This window comes from Chaetodon trifascialis, chromosome 6 (assembly GCF_039877785.1).
Source record: "Chaetodon trifascialis isolate fChaTrf1 chromosome 6, fChaTrf1.hap1, whole genome shotgun sequence".
NCBI lineage: Eukaryota > Metazoa > Chordata > Actinopteri > Chaetodontiformes > Chaetodontidae > Chaetodon > Chaetodon trifascialis.
The window spans coordinates 12,135,933-12,157,897 of record NC_092061.1 but is presented as its reverse complement, the minus strand read 5'-3'; the positions used below and the strand labels follow the sequence as shown (position 1 = coordinate 12,157,897).

Sequence of the window (21,965 nt, the reverse complement as noted above, 5' to 3'; positions counted from 1 at the left end):
AACACATGATCGTACACAGGATGTTACTACACAGAGTCAGGAGCATTCTGCTTTTATTTACGTTTTACACAGCGTGCCAACTTTTTTGAAATCGGGGTAAGCTGAAAGGTCTCAAGACTCACACCCAAGCTAAGAAATCTTTTACCACCCCCTCCCCACAGAAAGAGGTCGGCCTCTTTTTGTTACGTCATGCTGCCGATGGCAGGTCTGCACTTGCTGTGTGTGCATATGGAGCGTGTTCCTGTCAGCATTTCTGGAATCATTGGCCAAGCATTCCTCAGATTGAGTCCGGCTCTAAAGCTGCAGTTTCACAGCTTCTCGCAGCCCCATCGCCCAGATAACCAAATCTATAATTTCACTCAGGATTGTATTTAGTCCATGTCGTGACTTCCACCAAGCAAGCTGCTCAGCCAGACAGTCTCCAATTATCCCTATTATCATCATTATTATCAGGTCAATCCACTAGAGGTGGGTGGCTCCTGTAGCTTACATGTTATGGCCAAAAAAAACCCTCTCCCATAAGCCCTTTCTTCCTCATGAGGGCCGAGAAGAAACACAGGAAAACAGACAGCGGTGTGGTGTACATGACAAGAGGGGGGAAAGCAGACCAAAGGGATGCCCCGACCATGTGTCTCATACTATCATATGTCTCCAGACTTAATGGGTCTTACTGCTATCAGCACCATCACGGCTCAGCTTCCTGTCAGAGGGAGGCACGCACAAACACAGCAGTCATTTGGCAGGACTCGGGTCACAGACAGCTCGGAGCGAGAAAAAGAAAATCTTTGAGCACAACTTCGAGTTGAGTTTTAACCGCAAACCCTAACACACAAAAGCGTTTTGTGCAGCTACGTGTCTTTTTTTGACATCCCATTACTCAGTGGCCCACCAACAGTCACAAGGATTAGCAGATGTCACTAACCAGAACCCAGAGGAAATCAGATGTAACTCAATCCGCATCCCCCTGCCACTTAAGAGCACTGAGCGACAGAGGCCCCACGTCCACAGCTGTCCCCACACCTGTTACCATATGCTAGTAAGTCACATCATGCTCAATAGCGAAGTATTAAGTGTTCAGCTACCTTCGATCTACTCACCCAAACTGAGCGCCGCACCAGCCTTGGTATGATAGCATATTGCATTTCTGACTGACACACGCACAAACTTCTTTTCCATTCCCCTTTTTTTTAATGTGTTTATGAAGAAACACACATTTCCTGATTCAAAACTGCCATGAACAAAAAGCGAAGTGAAACCACAGCGACACAGTGTCCACAGTGTGCAGGATTTCCTTCACACTCCATCCTGATAGAGATGGAGAGAGGAACCGCTCATGAGTACATACAGAATATTTAAGGGCCGATTAAGAAGCTTCCCTGTTTAACCCTGAAGAAACTGTCTCACCTCTACAAATATGGGTTGTATCAGTTTGCGGCTTTTCCAGCCTGCTGCGGACCACATGCTTCAGTTTCAATTTGTGACCCGTGTTCCTCTTTGTCAGTGCAGTTTGTATGAGCCTGACCATTGTTGCTGTGAGTATTTAGGTTGTTTCCCTTCACAACGACAAATGCAGCCAAAATGTAGGTCATGATTCTTTGAAATTTCATATATAGGGGGTGTCCTAGTAGCCTATAGGTGTTTTGAGAGCAAAAGGACTTTGCTGACCTTAATGAAAACAAAAAAAATGCCTAATGGAAACCATGCATGTGCACTATGGTGATGGTCTGATCTTTTCTTTAAAGCCTACACCATCTGACATTGGACCACAGCTTCAGAAATCACTGTCAACGAATGCAGTTTGTGTCTCATCGTCGCTGACTGGCTGTGCTATCTCACACTTTGCAACCACATATTCCACAACGCCGCGCTTCGCTACAGTGCAGCGTCTTCCATGCAGCCTCAGTGCTGGCTCATGGATTCAGGCTGTGACCCGAGATCCCTCACATCCCTCTGCAGCTGAGCTCAGCTCTGCTCAGCACAGCACAGCAAGTATCCATGATGTCTCCTGGCTGTTAAAAACAAGAGTCTGCAGCATTCACTGTGGTGGGGTACTGTGTTCAAAGCTGTACCTGGGCTGATTCATTAAAAGTCTAAATATGAATCTTACATTTTCATCCAAGTTACAAAGTTTATGGCTCACCAGTGAGAGCTTGTGAAAGCCGCAGAAGCAAGGAAGCAGATTTTTTGGTGACAAGTGTTTTAAAAAGAGGATCAAGTGGGATTAAAACTGCAGATTGTGGACCAAAAAACACCAAATGTAAGTGTAAACAATTTTCCTCCTCATCATCCACCATCCTATCTTTGACCGGAACTAATCCCTGCACCCGCTCTGCCCTTATCCACTTCCACAGAGTGAATGAACCCAAGTGCACCGTTAAAAGTGCTGCAACATCAGAACAAAATGTACAAAAAGTCACTCAGATTGACCGGTCAGCCCCGGAGGAGCCTTACGAGCCTGTGCCGTTAATCAAAGGAAGGACCAGAGTATTTGTTTTAATGAGTCGCACTACAGAGGAGGCATGGTACACAATAGACTTCCATGTACATACTTCCTCCACACCTGGCCAGTGTCACAGCAGGAACTATGACCACATCCCTCTCTCATTTATAGCATGCTTTACAGGCCGGGCAGAGCTTACACACCACGGGAAACGATCATATTAGAAACACTAGATATAGAATCAGCATCCTCATCCTCTCTTCTCAGGAAATGACACTGACACAATGTAGACAGAGCAGATTTGTCAGCTTCTCCACAATCAGTTTGTGTGATTAATGAAGAAACTAGTGGATGCGTGATTGATCACGTGGTTGCCTTATTATCAGAAGTTAATGGTATCCCAAAGAGAAAGTTGAAGAAAGTTGTTTTGTGTGCTGCAGGCTGTCTTTTTTTTTTTTTTTCCCTGGGATAGAGTGAACTAACCTGCAGCATTAACATTCACGACATGTGGCTGCCTGCTCCTCTGTGGAAGCCCGTCCTCCTGTCAAGACACGGCTCCCTCCTGTGTCTCCGCGGAGGCTCCTAGAGTTCACGCTCTCTCCTCAACTAAAGCTGATAGAAACACAACCGGAGCTTCCTTCTTACCTGTTGATTTTCAGAGCAAAAGCCCGTCGGTCCGCGCTGCCCATAGCGGCCATCTGTGAGTCCGAAGTCCAGTTCGGCGGCGCTGGCTTCGGTGTTTTCCTGCGGTCTGGCCGCCTCGCTGTCACCGACGCACCGCTTCTTCCCCTCGTTACAGCTGAACTGTCATGTCAACACTCATCTTGGCTTGTGGCGGCAGCAGCTTGACTGGGTGTAAACTTCCGCATTTGATTTTTTGAGCCATCCCGTGGAGAGCGCGCGGCTCGGAGCGCACCACAGGCGCGAGGGTGGGAGGGGACGATGGGACAGGCTGGATGAGGCACGCGCGCTGCCTCGCTGCCACCTCCCTCCCTCGTTTTCTGTGTGTGACAGTGAGATTGCGAGAGAAACATTATGAAATTTGAGCTTTTCAGTGAAAATTAAATACCCACAATTGTGTGCAGTGCCGTTTCTGAACATTTTGGGGCTGCAAGTGCCCCCCGTCCCCCCGCCACCCCATAATACTACCACACATCTGGCTATTCAAGCTCTCAGCTTGAATGAAACTGAATGGCGAGGCATACACTATTATCAATAAAGCTTTTAATCAACAAATAAAGCACAATATGAAAACAATAAATAACTGGTTACAAAAATGTGTAAATTCAATTTAAAAAATGGAATTACACAAATATTAGTAAAAGAGAATAACACATATCTTGGTCTAAATTACAAAATTATTCTAATACAAAAACAATATCAATATCAATATCCCAGAGAGAGTTTAAAATGATTAAAACATTAACTTCTAAGTGGACTAGAGTTGAGCTTTTCCCTAAAATAAATAAAAATAATTGCTATAATAATTGCAGATCCCCTGGTGGTTAGGGGCCCCATTGCAGTCATTAATGATGCATTTAGGTAAAACTGCCCTTATAGTAGGGGAAGTGGCTCAGTTGAAAAAACATTGGCTCTATGTAGAAACAAGTTTGTGTCATGCAGCATATTGTTCATTTCAAATGTTTAACTACAAAAGAAATCTTTCATTTTCAAAGTTTCCTTCACACACTTGTGTAAGTTGTTTATTGTATTAAATTACCAGGATTGCACAGTGGCCCTGAGGGTTCAACACACTGCAGCTTAAGAGAACACGTGCAAACAGACAAAACATAAGCAAATTAAGAAATCATCTTCATTAATTTGACAATACCTGAGTAGGATTTAGAAGCAATGCTGCAGTGAGAAAACACAACCAAACACAGAAAAACTGCAAGTAGCTCAAAAGACAACAGAAATTGTTTCCAGGGGCAAAGTAATGCACATTGCTGGGATGCTTGCTGTCCCATTTAAAGCCAGTTTGACAGGAAATAGTGTCGGTAGAGGTGTCGGTATAAACTACAGGAACTAGCATCACCAGCGATTTAACATTATTCCACAAGTTTTCACTTAAATAGCTTTGTCTCATGCTTAATTGTCAGTTCTCTCATTGTTCCTGCATTTTGCTGCACCCCTCCTTCTCTGCTGCCTATATTGTGTTGTTCATTCATACAAACAAGGATATAAACAATCAGTTTTTCCTTTATGAGAGATCAATCCCACCTCCTCAGTTATGGCTGGACACTGCAGAGTGGCACACATTCCCAAGTCAAAGTTCAGTCAGATGTCACTTATGAAATAAATATTCTTTAATCTGACAAATAGTCTGGCTGTCTGTCTTATTAGGATGACTGAATGGAACAAAGCAGTAATTCATGTTATTAGTTACACACTTGTTCCACTTACTGTGGAAAGCTTAATTCCTGCTCTGAGAAAAATCTATTGGGAAAGTCTACTGTTCGGGGTTAACATAATAAATGTTTTATTTGACAATTAAGCATCATTCAATGGCACAACAATAGGCTAGTTAAAATAGTATTGAGCAATAACAAGAGTTATGCTTTAGTTGCAACATCCATTCATTCCTCCATTTTCCACTGGGCAGTAAAATATATATACCATAGCATATTTTTTGACTATCTGTACACAAAGACAGCTTATATAAGAATATAAGCTATATAGTTTGCACTTACACTGGTTGCTCTTCAGTTTTTAACGTGACAAGATCTTACATTAGCCAATGTTTATTATTACTAATGAGCTTTTTTATGAGTGAAATATTACTAAAACAAGAATATCCTGTGTGAGTGTAAGATTTTTTTTTTTATATGTTTGCATCCAAGGCATAAATGCTTGATAATGCATGCCACAATCTAACATCTAACATCAATGGACCTGTCAGACAGTGGAACCAAGTTCCTTTAAAAAAGTACAAGGCACATCTGTGGTATTCAACATTGAGTTAATGATTTACGTCATACATATTATATATATTATTATAATGTCCAGAATCTTAAAGGTGGCTCAAGATTACTGTATTTCTGGTGTCAGGTATTTCTGGCAGCATTCGCCTTACAGACTCTTTTCCTACCTTGGCTTCTGTCTCTATCTTGTGGTTGATTTCTGCCATCACACCAGGATCAGTCTGCTCTGAGAAACTGCTGCCGGGGCGGAGAGAAACAAAATGTTTACATATTTACAGTCATAAAAAGTAATTATCTTCTCCTCGTCGCTAAATCTAATCTTGGTTATAATCTTATTCCCGTCCTGCAGACTTTATTCCCGATTGCTGTGGAAAAAAAAAAAAAAAGCGGAACCATTAATTGACACTCGAGAGGTGCCCGGAGTGTTTACAGTGTAGCGCGCTGTCAAAACGTAAAGCAGCAACAGTGCAGAGAGGAACGATTTCGGCAGGAAACTTTGAGTGTCTGTATCCACACGAGGACCATCGGGTAATTTGTTTATAGTCGTTGTAAATCAAATGAATTCGGTTTGCTTTGGTGTCATGACGTGCGGAGCAGGTATTAAGAGGCGTGACGGCTAAATATGCTAAATGTTGGCTAAGTTCATTCAGTGAAAGCACACTTTCACTCAGCGCTAACACTGTGGCCACCAGCTTATAGTTCTCTCAAGTTTTCTATGTTGTTTAGACCTGAAAGGATTTTGTTTAGTGTAAAGCCAGTTCGTCCGTCTTATTTGCTGAATATCTGCTGCCTCCTTGACACTGATAAATCATTAATCAAGCTAAATCTCACTGTATGTCAGAGTAAGCTGTGTGACATGTATGAAATAAATATGACTGGTGTTTGTTTTGGTCCAAGGTTTTCATCAGAAGTGCCATTGTTACTGGAAGTCTTATTCTTTCTCCTTTTTGCACTGATTCATGAGAGCAGATCCATCTCGCCTCCCTGCTGACAAACAGTATTTCTGGTGATGGAGGAGGAAGATGACTGTCCAGAGTTGGTGCCCATTGACACCCCGCTGGGTCCACCTGCAGAGCAGATACCTGTCACCATCATCACAGGCTACCTCGGTGAGAGAGATCTGTATTACTCACAGCTTTAATTAGCTTATTAAGAAGATTATAGTCTCAGACATTTATCAGTACATCCTTACCACAACCAGTTTATAGTTCTATAGATTATATTGTTCACTTTTATCATGATTGGGTTGTTTTACATCATCAAAGTGAAAAGGCAACTATTGATCCTGCGCTGAATGATTAATTTGCTTCATACGTCCTCATCATTTGTATGTGCTTGTTTCTTTCTAGGTGCTGGAAAGACTACACTCCTGAACTACATCTTAACAGAACAACACAACAAGCGGATTGCCGTCATACTCAATGAATTTGGGGAAGGTGAACAAATGATTGTCCTTCATGAAAATCAAAAGTAGCTGTAGTTTAAACTCATTTTGCTCAGGCCAGCCAAAGATGATCCAAGCTGTACATACTCAGATCTTAAGGGCTTAGTGATCTCTGTTGTGTTATTTCCTCAGTTGTCCACAAGAGGGCAGCATCGTAACATCTTTGCCTAGAACTGAAAAAACTAAACGTGTTTCTTTGCATGTATCCAGAACAGAATCATTACTTTATATTCACACTGAATTGGGCCGGTTTGGCCAGTTTTCTCCTCTGAATTTGCTGAAGTCTAAAAATATGTCATGTTTGGCTTTTTGAAATTTGTATTAATCTTGAAAAAATATACAGACTTCGGTAGAAATTGCTCAGTTGTTAACATCTGATCTCATTTTGAATGATCTTCCCTCCTCATCCTCCACCTGCAGGCAGCGCCCTGGAGAAGTCTCTGGCTGTGAGCCATGCAGGAGAGCTGTACGAGGAGTGGCTGGAGCTGAGGAATGGCTGCCTCTGCTGCTCTGTCAAGTGCGTTGAATAACAGTGTTTAATAAAACAAAAATAAAGGTTTCAACTTGTTGCTTTTGGTCCTACAGTTTAAATTCTTCAGCTAATGCTTCACCTTTTACATGCATGTATGAACTACTGTTGCAATGATACAAGTACACAGTAATAATGCTGTACATTTATTTTACTGTGATATAAGTGTGTCTACAAGACAACACTTACAAGCTGTTCTTTCATTTTTCAGGGACAATGGTCTTAAAGCCATCGAGAACCTGATGGAGAAGAAGGGAAAGTTTGACTACATCCTGTTAGAAACCACAGGACTTGCTGATCCAGGTATCACACACTGAATGCACACACTAATCTTGGGTGTCCACCTTGATGCTGTGCTCATTGTAAAGATCTTCTGAGCTGCCGTGCTGAAGATGTGTGCGAAGCATCCCCGTTTCACAATGTGTAGCTTTGTGCAGCAACATCCACATTTGAAGCATTGTATTTCCACCACAAGCTCATTAGTTTAGCTGACGTTGAGCTTCTGGTGATTGTCCTTAATACCGTTTACTAATTCCTTCAAAGTCGTCACTACATATATTATGTGAATGTGGGCAGACATGGAAGGAAACTACAACTTATTCTAGCTAATAGATGTATCCAGGAATGAATTAGTATTCATGATTTATATCTATGAACAACCACCAGCTGTAAGCCAAGAAGCCATGTAAGAGTTTACATGTTGAATGTATTCATATCACCATGCTGGACTCTATTATATACATAGACACACACACAGTATTTAGGAGTGACCTATTGGTCGAGCAATGCCATAAAGGCCCTTTTATGTGTGGAAACAGTGGTTAATCCCCTGCAGGTTTCTTTGTAAAGCCCACATCAGAAGTTAAACATTTTGTAACTCTGAGGACCAGACGTGTTTTGCTGTGACATCCAAGGAAGCCATTTCCATCAGAGCAGTAAAAAAAAACCCTAGCTGTCCGTTCATCTCTTAGCTTCGAATCAGGAAATCAATATTCGGCCGTTACAGGGCGAGCGCTGTGACAACTGGGGTGTGTCGCTAAGTGACAGGTGTCAGGAGGCAGCAGCATGGGCGGACACACACCACTTGTCCTCGCAGACAGAACCAACAGAGCACGCTCAGACTGGGCCTGTCCTCACTTCCTCTGCCGTGTCATTGGCTGAGACAGGCTTTTTATCGACTACGACAGGTCTGTCATTGGCCCTGGCAGCGCTGTCAATCAAAGAGGCTCCTGGGGGACTCTCCTCTTCCATTCAGAGAAGAGGTTGGATGAGTTATGTGAAACATGCCACTCAAAAACAGTGTTTTCATTACGCAGCTATCAAATATTTACAGTGCTTTCTTATTCTCGCCTGGCAGTTTGACAAAAGTGCATTATGTGAACAAGCTGTGGCTGGCATGGGAACATAGGGTCTTGTAATAATGGCGTGCACAGGAAAATAGAAACAAACCAAATGTACCAGCAGGAGATAAACAATTGAAAGCTTCTGATATTGGTTTTATCTGCTTCACAGAGCTCAGCCAGAAACATGAAATGCATGCAGGCTTTCAGGAAATAGTGCAATGCTGACTTTAACTACAAAATCTTCCAATGTGGACGTCAGTGAATGAAGTTCATTCATTTAATGCTGAAATTATTAATTATCAATGTATAAATTGATATGATTAAAAAAAAATGTTATGGTCTAAATGCTAAAAAAAACCAAATTGTTCTTTTGTAATATGCCAGAGTAATATGCATGTTTATGTTTGTTTTTCTCTATTACTTTGAAGGACTTTTGGAGGGGATAAAATGGAAGAACATGGCCTCTATTACCTGCTGGACATCTTGAAAACTTTTGGATTTATTTGTGTGCATTTCAGCTGTTTACAGTCTAACATACCAGTTCGTGTCCTCTGGCAGGAGCTGTGGCCTCCATGTTCTGGGTCGATGCGGAGCTCGGCAGTGACATCTATTTGGATGGTGAGATATTTAACGACGCAGTCTGTCTTTGTCCATCGTGCAGTGAGATTTGCTCTTAATCTGTTTGTCTAGTGTGTCAAACTCCTCAGCCCTCACTGGTCTGACTGGTTTAACTAAAGCAGAATAATGCATCGTGATGGTTTAAACACGTTCTACTGATGTCCAGAGGTGTTGTCATTTAAAGTCACATTTGACTGACAGTTCTTCACTAAAAGACGGATAAACTTGTAAAATCCCAATATTAAAGATCAGTTTCTGATAAAAATGCTCCGATGAAAGATTTCCAAATTTGAGGCTGTTTTGAAGAGACGTTTTTGTAACTTCCAAATTATTGCCTTTCTTGTTTGCAGAGATCAACATCTTTTCTTGTTTGTGTGTCTGTTTTACTGTGGTGTGTGTGTTTGTTTGCGTGAATGGTGTCTCGCTCCTCACACTAAATACTCAGCTGTCCGCTCTGTTGTGACAGGCTAGCAGACCAAAAGTGTACTCCAGATAAGTCAGAGAAAGTGACTGAGACAAAGGGACAAAACCAAACACCAAAAGGCAGAAAAGAAGGCGCCCAGTGTGTTTCACTGCATTGATTCACTGATCACAGTTACTCTGTTCATCCTTTAGGCATCGTCACTGTCACTGACGCCAAGTATGGACTGCAGGTATGTGCTAAGCAGATATTCATTTTAGGAAATGTCACGTTTATCACTGCACTGAATCAACAAAAAAATTAAACCACAGCATTTTCCAGCTTCTCAAATGCGGTGGTGGAGGAAGTATAAGTATTACTTAAAAGTGCTGATGCCACACTTTAAAAATATTCTCTTTACAAGTGCCAGTCCTGCATTGAAAATGTTGCTTTAAGTACTTTAAGTATTAAAAGTACTCAATGCAGCCATTCTAATATATGTTAGACTGTTTTTTTACTCATAGATTAATGTAAAAGATGGATTTCATTGTAGTTGGTTGAGGTGGAGCTCTGAAATATAGTGGAGTAGAAGCAGAAGGTGTCATGAGAATGAAATACTCAAGTACCTCAAATTTGTACTCAAGTACACTACTTGAATAACTGTACTTCCACCATAGCTCAAATATGAAACTTATCTACTTTTCTCTGCCTGTGTGTAAATTCAGTATCTCTGGGTTCTGGACTTTTGCTTGGACAAAACGAGCTCCTTAAAGTCATTCACTGTCGAAAGTCATCATTAGTTGCAGCCCAAGTCGTCCGTTTGCCAAACTTTAAAGCATCAGCAGCACTTTCCTCCGAGGAGTATCTAGATAACTTGTGTTTTTTGTGGCTTTAAATCCAAAATAAGCTGTTAAAATGTGAGATTGTTCATAAAACCCCCCCAGTGCATAGGAACACACACACATCCTGCCCTCCCTGCGGTATTTAAAAGGAACAGGCCAAGTGACACCTAGATAATGGGCTCTAATTTGAAGGTGTCGCGCTCGGCGAGGTGACACATTTCATGGCCGAGGTGCTGCTCCGTCTTCTCACTGGAGGGAGGCGAGATGAAGGAAACGATGACAGAAAGGACGAGGGGATAACTGATAGTGAAGGAGTAATTGATATCAGAGATGTGACCATTGTAATAGGACTGTCACATCCACTCCCCCGCCTTACCCTTCATCCATCCCGTAAGATATCCATCCATCTGAGGGGTTTCAAGCTACCCAGAGCCCCGGGCCCTCACGCCCTCTGAGAGGCCGTGTCTATCAGTACAGAGGTCATTGGAAAAAAGCAGCAAGTGGCCATTCTATTAAGTTTTTTCTAATACATCTCTGTCATTCATTCCTTCAGAGATGAAGCGGTGGTGATACACGCAGTGACAGATTAACGTCAGATTGACAGTCAGGGGTCAGAATCCAGATTAACACCTCCCGCTCTGTCTGTTATTACATATTAAAGTGTTTTGGAAAAGGCTGTGTCCCCGGTGCAGGCTCAAGACGCCAACAGAAGAGTGGTCTCCTGTGGTTTCACGTGTTCAGTCCACCAAGATGAAACACGGGCCGTTCTTTTACCAATTCATCTGTCACATTTTGCGTTGGCTGGTGCAAACATTCGCTGACAGTTTTACCGTTTTCAGGCGTGTGCTTAAGGTTGGGAATCTGTTCGGTCAGTCTGAGCAATTTTGCACTTTTGAATTGAATTTTTGGTTTCATGTGTACATCATGTCCACTATCTCCGCTTTCTGTAGCAACTAATGGAGGAAAAAGCTGATGGACTCGTCAATGAAGCAGCCAGGTATGTTTGCTGTAGATATTTTTGGAAATAAAAATGCCGAACTATTCCTTTAAGACCAAACAGAGCGCTCTGTATCCACCGCACTAGGCCTCATAACGTGCTGTTGACCGTACTCTCGCCACCCGCCGGTCTGTCTCCCCGGGCGTCTCTCTGTTTGTCTCTTCCAGCAGCTGTGTGGCTGTTGTTGTTGAACAAATACACCGATGAAGAAAGACCAGTTGCATGACCTTCTGCATTCTTGGTCTTTGTTTGTGTTTTCACCTCCAAGCTAAACAGCGCTCAGCTCCCATTTGAGTTCGGCACATATTGCCCGCTGCCACCCACAAAAACTCACACACACAGTTGTTAAAGGAGAGTTTTCCGATTCAAAAATGAGGACACACAGCTTCACGTGTTGCAAATGTGGACACGGCAGGGACTTCCTGGTGTAGCTGGTTGACTGTTTTTACATATGATCTTAATTTTGTGTGCAAATCCCTGCATCTGTTGTTGCTTTTATTCAAATTATGTCACTGACCAGATAAACACGCCAGATGTTGCGTTCAATGTCTTCTTTAGGCAGATTGCTGTCGCTGACCTGATCATAATCAACAAGACAGATCTGGTGAATGAGGAGGAACTGACTCAAATCCGAGACTCTGTCAGGTCAGCTTCAAATACTTTTACTGCTTATTATCTCTCTTTTGTCTAGTATGCTGCTTTTGTAACCTGTATTCTTATTCCTGAACGCCGTATGTAACACATTTTGCCTCCTTTGTTAGGTCATTAGGAATGAAAGAAGCTGTAGGGGGACAGGTTAGTCTGAGCGAGGTCCAGGTTGTCCATTATTAATTCTGTCTTATTTCAGGTCTATAAATGGTCTTGTGAAGATTCTAGAAACTCAGAAGTCAAGGTAAGTCACCTTTCATACTTGTAGCTCCCTGCTTTGTTTAGTGTAACAGATGAAGTCCATGCGCTGCTCCGGCTCACGTCTTCACATTGTTCAAGACAAAGCTCCGCACACACACGCACATATACATACACAAACCGCGGCACCCTGAGTAAATACCAAACCCTCAGTGGTGTCCAGTTACCCACAAGTCTTTGCTCTTTGACCCTGGGTCTTCAAGCAGACATGGTTGCATTTGCGTGCATTTGTGTGTCTGCAAATGCGTGTGTATGTGTATACTCCCTCTGTGTTAGCATGTTATTGGATCCAGGTAGCATCTGGCTAACACAAGCAGTGTGTATCAAAGGTTTGGGAGTGTTTTGGATCTGCTTTGCCCCCCCCCCGTAGAGTTCAGAGCAGGGTGAACAGATGAAAGACGCGAGGGGTTAATCGGAAAAACAGCCCCTCAACATTTTGCTCGAGCCAGTTCACTCAGTTTCTCTTCATGTTGGTTTAAGCCAACTTGTGCCAAAAGCTGAAATGTGTAGCTTGATTTGTTCGCCACAGTGGTGGAGTCAGATTTTAAATTGAATTGGGAAAAAGTGAAATAACCAGTGATCGTCTTTCACAGGGTGGATCTCTCTGAAGTGCTGGATCTGCATTCCTTTGACAGCAAAACAAAGTGAGTTGGTTTGTCCCGTTTAACTTGTGTTCATTCAGAAAATGAACTTACTTTAAAGAAACAAATGCTGTTTTTAAGCCCGACACCGGTATTGATATTTCAGTATTTTAGTGTAATAATAATATTTCATATCCCTGAAATGATCCCTGAAATTTAGTGATTAAAGCAGCACTGTTTCTAAATGACACATTATAAATTCCAACATATTTCTTTTAAAAAGGGAAAAACTGTATGTGAGCGTTTGTGCTGACACAGGCCTGTAAATAAAGCTCCATAAATGAAAAAATGACCCTGATCCATCATATATAAAATAAATGCGCGTGCAAAACAGCTGACAGGTACATGTGTGCAACAGTTTTGCACAGACACACTGCACCTCCTTCTGAATTTAAAGATTCATCGAAATGTTTTTCATAAAAGATGAATAAATAAAATGTATTAAGTTTAATAAAGGTAGTAAATGCAACCTTATCGGCAGGAAACACGCTTTTAAAATGGAGCCAAAACTGGATGTTTGAGGCGGATAATCGTACTGATATTCAGGAGTTTAGCTATAATTTCCTAATATTCCTATTCATTTTTTTGTTGTTGGGTTTTTTTTGCTAAATCTGTGGAGACAAAAAAATAAACTCATCAGTGCTCTCTGGTGGACAAAATATGGACCAAATCTGGAATTTCTTTGCTGTAATTCCTCGCTGTGTATTGGTTGACGTACAGCACATGCTGAACGAACGTGTCTGCTGGTAATATCGGCCGTTCCGACATCGAGCACCTACAGTTACGGTGAAAGATCAAGAACTCATTTTGACTCCAGTCGTGGCCTCCGTCTGTCTGAACTGTGCGCCCAGCGGTCTTTGATACTGTTGCCCACCATGTTCCTCTCTAATTAACAGACTCTTTTATTGAGCGTCCCCCTGTTGCACCGCAGGGTGGTCATCATATTGTATCCCCTGCAGAATGTCATTCTCATGAATAAAGTCAGTGTTCATCCTTTCATGTGAATGAAACGGGCTGCGGTGTTAAAGCTCTCCTACATGCCCTCAGTCAGTGTCTCTGAGACCAGCTGCAGAGGATTAGAACTGTGTGTGTCCACTGGCTCCTGAGGAGTCCCCCTTGTCCTAACAGATAGCTCCTTTCCCCCTGCCTTTGAGAGTCCGGGCCCCTCCTCCCTCGATCCCACGCTGGCTGTTTGAAGCGGCCCCCCGCCGCTCCGCCTGTGTGGTACTAACAGCACGCGGGGCTCAAGCTGCTGGACACAACATTTAGCCTCCTTGTGAGGTCAGGGAGAAGGGGGAGGAAGAGGAGGTCTGATGAGGAGAACAAGGGCTGTAGTTTGTTTGGGGGTGCTGGTGGGTGTTTTGTGGGATTTAATTGCCATTTCTAAAGTTTTCACAAGTCCATTCAAAGTTGTGTCATTAAGCGCTGATACAGCATGTTGTACTGTGAGACAGAACACCAAAGCAAAGGCTGTTTGGTCCTGTTTCCTCAAGCAGAAAAGACAAAGACAGGACAAAATCTCAAGTATATTTACTGTGTCAGAAGATCTGTTCATGACGACAGACAGCAATTTAAATGATTGACACTAAAAATAGACCAATTGAAGAAAGATTTTGTACCCTTGTTTTGTGGTTTAGAGTCCCGAAGAAGTAAAATGATGCAGCAGTTCAACCCAAAAGTTAAATAACTAAACAAAACAATGAGTTAGCGAGGCTAACACATCAAGATTCTCAAATACCCACAGATGTCAGCAGCCAAGATTTCAGTTCCCAAAATAATGTACTTATACTAACTAATAATGAACTAACGTACTGTACCAATAATGTCTTATAATGACATACATCGTAAGACAATGTGCAGAACCAGCCTGTGTGTCTGACAGATGCATTTGTTGAATGATTTTTAACTTGACTGAATTTAAATAAGGCAGTAAATGCTACATGGGCATCTTTTGAGTCTGTTATGTTGGATGAAACTGGAAAAAAAAAAACATGATGTTTAATCATTTCTCTCGTCTGAAAGTCTAGCAGAGAAGCTCCAGCTTGTGAAATCCACACGACCACATCTTGACAAGGTATTGTCTGTCAGCCCCTCCGTAACTTTAATCTTTTAGTCATTAACTATCAATACTTACTCTGTGCCTCTCTTACAGTTTTCCTTGTTTTGTTTGTTAATTTATTTCCGCACATCATTTCCTGCAGGATAAAGACATGCATTCTCCTCGGGCTAACGTCGTACCTTGCATTCCCCCGGGCTGTGACACTGTAGTGAAAACTCCCTCCCCGCTTTGGTTTTTGTGTTGAGATGAACTCGAGGCTTTTGATGTTTCCTTGTTACGCCCCAGATAGACCTGGCCTCAGTCATACACGGCAGCATAAGCATTCAGCAGACTGCAGTAGCCTCTGTGTTGGCCACGTGTGACCGAAACCAGAAGTCATAAAATGTAATACACAGGCCATATTTCACCATTTAATTAGCAACTGAATCCCAATTAAGTCCAGTTCTTTTCACTTACGATTAAAAATATTTACTCCAGGATGAGTCTCATCCCGTTTCTCTGGCTTTAGATCAAACGACTCGTCATCTTGAGGCCTCGTCTTGTTTTCTTTATACCCGTGAACTTTTATCACAGGATGAGGAGAGATGAGGGTTGTTTGTGTGGGTAAATAACAGCATTGTTGTCTGTTTTCTCCAGGTTCCCTTTCCCGCATGAAGCTCAACCGTCCCTCAGACCCTCCCCCTTTCTCCCCCCCTCCTCTTCTCCGTGTTGCTCTTTTCATGTAAATGAGAATGCTGTTTTTCTGTTGTTATACCAAATGACAAGGAAGTGTGTAACCTTAACACATCAACACAACACCCCCAAATATCTACAAAGTGCCCTTTTAATGCTGTAAGGAAGTATGGAGAGGAGGGAGTGTGTGTGTGTGTGTGAGAGAGAAGATGGTGGGAGATAAAGGGGGGTGCCGTTACCGAGTTTCAGGTGCCGAGTGGAGTTGTGCTTTTCGACACCGTCATTGACAAAGTCATCAGCCGGGGCGTAAAAACACTTCTTTTGTTTAACGTTCATAATGACTTTTCTGGTTTCAGTGAGCCAGAAGTGTATGTTAGAATGTATTTTACATAAACGCCGTCATTGGACTAATAACAGCCTGAAAATATACATTTCGTCAAAATGCGCTCCACCTTGACAACATTAACACGCTGCTTACATGTTAATGAATCAGGAATAATGTTCCAATAATGATAAATATAACAATTCCAAGTTATATGAAGCACATTTCAGTGATAATTAAGGCTGCCACTAACACTTTAATGTGTTTTCTTAACATCTTCTCTCACACAAAGTGTAATTTCTCTGCATTTCAATGAGTAAAATATGTTGAACGACACAAAACTACAACATGTCTCCTTGTCTGTACTGATGACGCTTCCATGTTGCATTTAATGTCATCCTCAGAGTATTTTAACTGTGACGTTTGAAGTGGCTGGAGATCTTTCTGAGGATGCCTTGAATGTCTTCATCCAGGTACACTCACTCTGTATTATACAGATCCTCCACTTTGTGTCCACGTTGCCATTACTGATTAGCTCTAACACAATACAGTCCTTTGTAAAGTAAACACCCGTTTTCCACTGTTTCAGGACCTGCTTTGGGAAAAGATGTTCAAAAACAAAGAAGGGCAACCCATGACTGTCATTCGGTTAAAGGTACAGTATGTCACAATAGTCAGCCCAGTGGCAGCAGTGATCAATAAATGCCACTTCATTATCTCTATTAATGCAGTTTCAAAGGCTTCATTCAGCGTCTGTTAATGTGTTACTCGTGACTTGTGACGTGTGTTTTTGTGTGTTTTCAGGGCATAGTATCATTTGCAGGTAAAGCCCACCAAGTGATGCTGCAGGGGGTCCACGAGCTCTATGACCTGAATGAGACTCCACAGCTTTGGGAGGAGGACCCGCGGATCAACCGGCTGGTCTTTATAGGTGAAGACACGCGCGTTTCACATATGACTTACTGGAAAAAGTGACGCGCTGTTCATTCGGTCTCATTGCATAGAAGGTCAGCTGAAACTACAAAAGTGAAATTTGACAACGCACAAGCACACAATGAAACAAAATGGAAAGTCAAGTTTCCAGAAATAAAGAAGTAACAAATGAACATTTCCCCAGGTCTCAATTGAGCTTTTCTTTGGAGGGAGATTCTCTAAAAATTAACAACTCAACACAACTAAGTAAACTCTGGAACCACAGTATTATAACTTGTATTATAATTAGTACCAAATTGTATTGTTCCTTCCAGTGAAATTCCTAGAAAAGTTTTAATAAATTGTTTGGAAAATACACACCCAAACCTTAAAATAAGGTGTTGACCAGGCGTAGTTACATAGCTAACCCTGACCTTGAGAAAACTGTCCAGAGTAACACATTACACACACCATACGTACCTATGTGTGTATATGTAGCCATGCTGTGTTAATGCTAATGTTGGTCTCTGCTGTGTTGTGCAGGCAGGAACCTGGACAGGGACATTCTGCAGGAACACTTCATCTCTACAGTGGTGCAAAGAGAAGAGAGAAATCAACCACAATCTCTTGAAAACTCTTGATTCTTCTCTAAAATCTGTGGCTTTGGCCATCCATAAATCTGGGACTGTGTTTCGGACGTTCACTCTGTTCCGACAAGAACACGAGGTACTTCAGAGGACGGTTACAGTCACGATCAATACAGTAGTTTGCAGTTCTGATCATCCCTCACTACCTGCTTTAAAAGCTGCAGTGTGTCAAAGAGTGTTTATGTTGCTGTAGTGCCTGAACTAAATGCTGCGTGTCACTTCTCCTGGACACGACCTCTAAAACGTTGCACAAAGATGCTACAAAGGGCCAGAATTTGAATCAGTGACATTGTATTTTTTCTAAGGATAAAAAAAAAATCTGCAATTTTTGCTGGTTGGGAACCCGAGTAGTGTTGAAAGTTGTAAATGCTTTATCAAGTGTGGTGCTTTGTAAATGAAGTAGCCACGCACGAGTTTCTGGCTTTTAACATCCTGTTTTTTATTTTTAATTATTCAAAATAAAGTTTTTTTTTCTCTGATCATCTATGACTGCTCTGGTGCACTTAAACAAAATGATGTTTTTAACCTTTACTAAAAATGTCTAGCTCTAGCTGACAACGACAAACGATTAACATAAGAACAGGGACAAAGTGCCTTTGTCTTACAGTGGTAAGTTCACTATGAAACTCAGCAAAGTGTGAAAAATGCCTCCAAGAGCATTAACAGCTTAGCAGTCACTCAGTTGTTACTGGTTTTGTTTAATCTTACATTGGAAACTCGTTTTTTACTTGTTCTCAATGGAAACGAAGCAGTCTCCCTGAAGTGAGTCACTTTTAAATCATCTGTGAAGTATGTTTCCTTGTGTCGATATACTAACTTTTGCAGAAATCCTTTTTTGAAATATGAAAAATAGTTATCTCTCACTGGTGGCTGTGATTTCTTAGGATTGTATCTAAGACTAAATATGTTGTTTGTTTGTGTATTGCAACGCTGTGACGTGTTGTTACCCTGCAGCTTGTAATATTTTACCCATACAGGCCAAAGCAACAAATATCAGAAAGTAGCATGGCTGTAATTAGTAGAGTCATGTGAGAAGCATCCCGCACACACACACACACACACACACACACACACACACACACACACACACACACACACAGTCACTCCACCTATTTCGTCACGCAGTCAGGTGACGAAATAGGTGGAGTTTTCCCAACTTGGTCATTTGCAATGGAGATAGTTCAGCAGCACGGTGTAATCACACATCCGCTGTCAGACCGGTTTGCTTTGAGGATGGCTCTGCTTATTCATCCCGGTCGTAAAGCCGAGCTGAGCCCCGCAGCCCAGGGCGCACCGTGCAGCTGAGCCGTTTCCTACTCGATTCTGATGCTGATGGCCTCGTTAAGGCGACTATTACCCCTTTTCTGTGCTGGCTGCGGGAAGCCCTACCACGGCCATTTTCATGGTCACACCACCCGCGGGCATCCCGAGGTGGCAAACTAAACGGACCCGCGGGGGTCTGGAGTGGGAAACACTTTGTTAGGCGTGGTGTTAAAATTCCCAAGGACATCCCACCTCCTACTGTGCAGCTGTAAGATTTGTAATATCATGATTAAAAAGTCAAGGTTTAACTTAAACTTCGTGTAAATTTATTTTGGTAGCATGCGGCAGACACAGAACACTGCCTGCTTACAGGTACATACATACCTGTACATAAGGTGCTCACCAGCCATTGTTGACTGTGTATGCTGCAGAAGCGAATAACGTTATAGTGATTTTGATCATGTGTAGAGCCCATACCCATGAATGGATTGATGAATGTCATAATACAAATATATGCAAGCTTTGAAGCAGTAAGCTTTCAGTTTGTTTTTCTATTACTTCGTTTTAATTTTGCGCTAACACTCTCTCCAAAAGTTTGACAATTTGAATGAAATGCATAAATTCGTCCCATATTTGCTAAAATACAACAAATTTTAAACCTATGTCCTATAAATTGGGCTTTCTTTGCATCAATAGGCCATGAGCACTGCAGGACTCAATAAGCCCCCCCACATGTAGCTTGCCTCCTCTGGCTCCCCGCGGTGAGGGGCTACTCTGATAGGTCCAGAGGGTTAATGGGACTGGCCTTCAGGGCAGCAGCCTCCCAGCATATAAATCCCCAGCTTTCATTTCCTCAGTGACCAGCCGATATACAAGCTTTGAAAAGAGCAAGACAGTAGATGCGCTTTTACGCACGATTTAAGGCATTTTGGTTTTTACGCACGGCGAACCATTTATGTCTCTTTGGCGCTGCTGAGGTTTTACGCGTTTTTGAGTAGTCTGCGTGTGACTATGACCCTCTCCAGTGAATTTGAAACTTCTCAACACGCTGCTTTGCCTCTAGACGAGGATGAGATTGACATAGTAGGTGAAGATGAGGCTAACCACGGGCGTTTGTATCGAAATAAGTGCTCTACGGACCCCGGTTCCTCAGCAGAGTCCGGCGCTGAATGTGATTCTTCAGAGGCAGAATCCTCGGGGGAAAGTGAGAACAGTTTCTGCGCAGACGCACCGCCGTCCAGGAAAGCCCAGAGCAGCTCGGTAAAGCCCCCTTACTCCTACATTGCCCTCATCACCATGGCCATCCTGCAGAGTCCACTGAAGAAGCTGACGCTGAGCGGCATCTGTGATTTCATCAGCAACAAGTTTCCCTACTACAGAGACAAGTTCCCCGCTTGGCAGAACTCCATCAGGCACAATCTCTCCCTCAACGACTGTTTCATAAAGATCCCGAGGGAGCCTGGAAACCCGGGAAAAGGTAACTACTGGTCCCTGGACCCTGCCTCAGAGGACATGTTCGACAACGGCAGCTTCCTACGGCGGAGGAAGCGCTTCAAGAGAAACCACCCCGAGGTCGGCAAAGACGGACTCATGTTTTATTCCAACTTCAGCTGCTACCGGCCCTACGGTCAACCATATTGCGTTCAGGGCCAGGTGAGCCCTCCGCCCGCTGCTCCTCTCCGGTACGTTCCCCTGCAAGATGGCATCATGATGCCCACTTCTTCCTACCAACTTGTGCCACAAACTCTGAACAGTCACGGGAAGTGCAGTGGGCCCAAAGACCTCAGAACGCAGCTTTGCGCAACAGAACCCACTGATCCAAGGCCTGGCCCGCAGGCAAAGTGCTCCTTCAGCATTGACAGCATCATGAGCAAACCCTCTCCCATCAGTCAACGGAACCCAAACCCACAGCGGAGCCGCCACAGCGAGCTTGGGTACGCTCATCTCATGTCTGGCCCTGCTGCATGCTTGGTTCCGACGCTCCTGCAGGCTCCCAGGACTCCATTCTGCCCTCCTGCCATGCTGAGCACTGCTCCTTTAATTAACGAACACCTCAGACTGTCTTACCCTCACTGCTGAAGCCTTTGGTCATAAGAACTTTACAGTGTCTGTATGTTCGATATGTGAAGACACGTTGGTGTAGCTCATTTCTTAAAGAAATGTTTAAATTGCATGATATTTATGTGCGTTGACATTCAGAGTTAAGTCCTAAAAAGAAATCAGTGTAAATAAGATAAGTGGTAATATATTTGTGCATTTTGTTGCTGCAGTGGAGACCCTCGTTTTTGTTATTAATTAACGTTTCAAAATAAATGTCTAAAAAATATCAGCCATTCTTGTTGTTTATATCTCTTTATTTGGTTTCTTCAAGCAGCCAGTTGCATTTGTGCACCTGATATTAAAGCTTGTTTTTCCACATTATAGTCCAAAATGTGACTTTTTCTATATGACTTTCAGTTCATATAGACCTATTCCTCCTAAACTGGCCTATATTCACTTGTGCTGTCAATAATTTAAAATGTTCCAAGCAGCAGATAAGTTAGGACAATGCCAGCTCTGAAATGCAGAAGTTCCCGTTGATGAATGAGTGAAACTAAAATTAACGAGACTAATTTTAATTTTTTAATATAAATTTCTGCATTTATTCTTCTTAACTGAACACATCTGTATGTAATGGAAGCAGGAATGAGTGTTTGGTTTAGCATTACATACCTAAAGTTCATTTACAACAAAACATGGAAATATCTGCTTGGTTATTACTTCAGTTTGTTGTTGGACCAATATCATAAGCGCTCTGTTAAATGTGTCGTGGTTCAGTTCCTTCTCCCGGCCTCCACCAGGTCGCACTGTTTACCAAATATTGGCGCAGACTAACGGCGCAGATTTCATGTAAAGGCCTTCCCTACTCTTTTCGTGGAGACTGAAATGTGATAATTGCAATGTCACAGATTCGATTCATTTTTTATTAATTATATATAAGCTGTATAAAAATATTTATCAGAGAAAGGA

The 21,965-nt window shown here is 42.5% G+C and overlaps 3 protein-coding genes across 4 annotated transcripts in view; 2 read left to right on the top strand and 1 right to left on the bottom strand.

Annotated features, from left to right (window-relative positions):
* The window catches only part of dock8 (dedicator of cytokinesis 8), a 49,952-nt gene extending 46,641 nt beyond the window's left edge, over positions 1-3,311 (bottom strand). Inside the window, exon 1 of the mRNA XM_070964122.1 lies at positions 3,086-3,311. Within this exon, the coding sequence (XP_070820223.1) occupies positions 3,086-3,138 (53 nt within the window). The 5' untranslated portion in view covers positions 3,139-3,311. The remainder of the gene's footprint in view (positions 1-3,085) is intronic.
* A 2,470-nt stretch (positions 3,312-5,781) lies between these two features.
* Positions 5,782-19,266, top strand: cbwd (COBW domain containing). 2 transcript variants are annotated; one of them, XM_070964566.1, is made up of 16 exons: positions 5,782-5,889; positions 6,331-6,470; positions 6,711-6,797; positions 7,226-7,322; positions 7,546-7,637; positions 9,236-9,295; positions 9,911-9,948; positions 11,488-11,534; positions 12,093-12,179; positions 12,382-12,426; positions 13,034-13,084; positions 15,104-15,155; positions 16,539-16,607; positions 16,724-16,789; positions 16,939-17,065; positions 17,590-19,266. In XM_070964566.1, the coding sequence occupies exons 2-16, from the start codon at positions 6,371-6,373 to the stop codon at positions 17,685-17,687; spliced, it is 1,116 nt and encodes a 371-aa protein (XP_070820667.1). In that variant the 5' UTR covers positions 5,782-5,889; positions 6,331-6,370; the 3' UTR covers positions 17,688-19,266. The 2 variants fall into 2 exon arrangements, with proteins under 2 accessions (XP_070820667.1, XP_070820666.1); XM_070964565.1 differs by having other exon boundaries at positions 5,798-5,889; positions 6,328-6,470; positions 17,590-18,177.
* A 290-nt stretch (positions 19,267-19,556) lies between these two features.
* foxd5 (forkhead box D5) lies at positions 19,557-21,229 on the top strand. The gene has a single exon (XM_070964928.1). The coding sequence runs from the start codon at positions 19,968-19,970 to the stop codon at positions 21,033-21,035; it is 1,068 nt and encodes a 355-aa protein (XP_070821029.1). The 5' UTR covers positions 19,557-19,967; the 3' UTR covers positions 21,036-21,229.
* Positions 21,230-21,965: the final 736 nt, after the last annotated feature.

What these genes read in the sequence shown, in the direction of transcription:
- cbwd (XM_070964566.1), top strand. Translation starts at nt 6,371, where the DNA reads ATGGAGGAGGAAGATGACTGTCCAGAGTTGGTGCCCATTGACACCCCG. An exon ending in CAGTGACATCTATTTGGATG is followed by an intron (nt 9,296 to 9,910) that starts GTGAGATATTTA and finishes TTCATCCTTTAG; the next exon opens with GCATCGTCACTGTCACTGAC. An exon ending in CAACCGGCTGGTCTTTATAG is followed by an intron (nt 17,066 to 17,589) that starts GTGAAGACACGC and finishes TGTGTTGTGCAG; the next exon opens with GCAGGAACCTGGACAGGGAC.
- foxd5 (XM_070964928.1), top strand. Translation starts at nt 19,968, where the DNA reads ATGACCCTCTCCAGTGAATTTGAAACTTCTCAACACGCTGCTTTGCCT.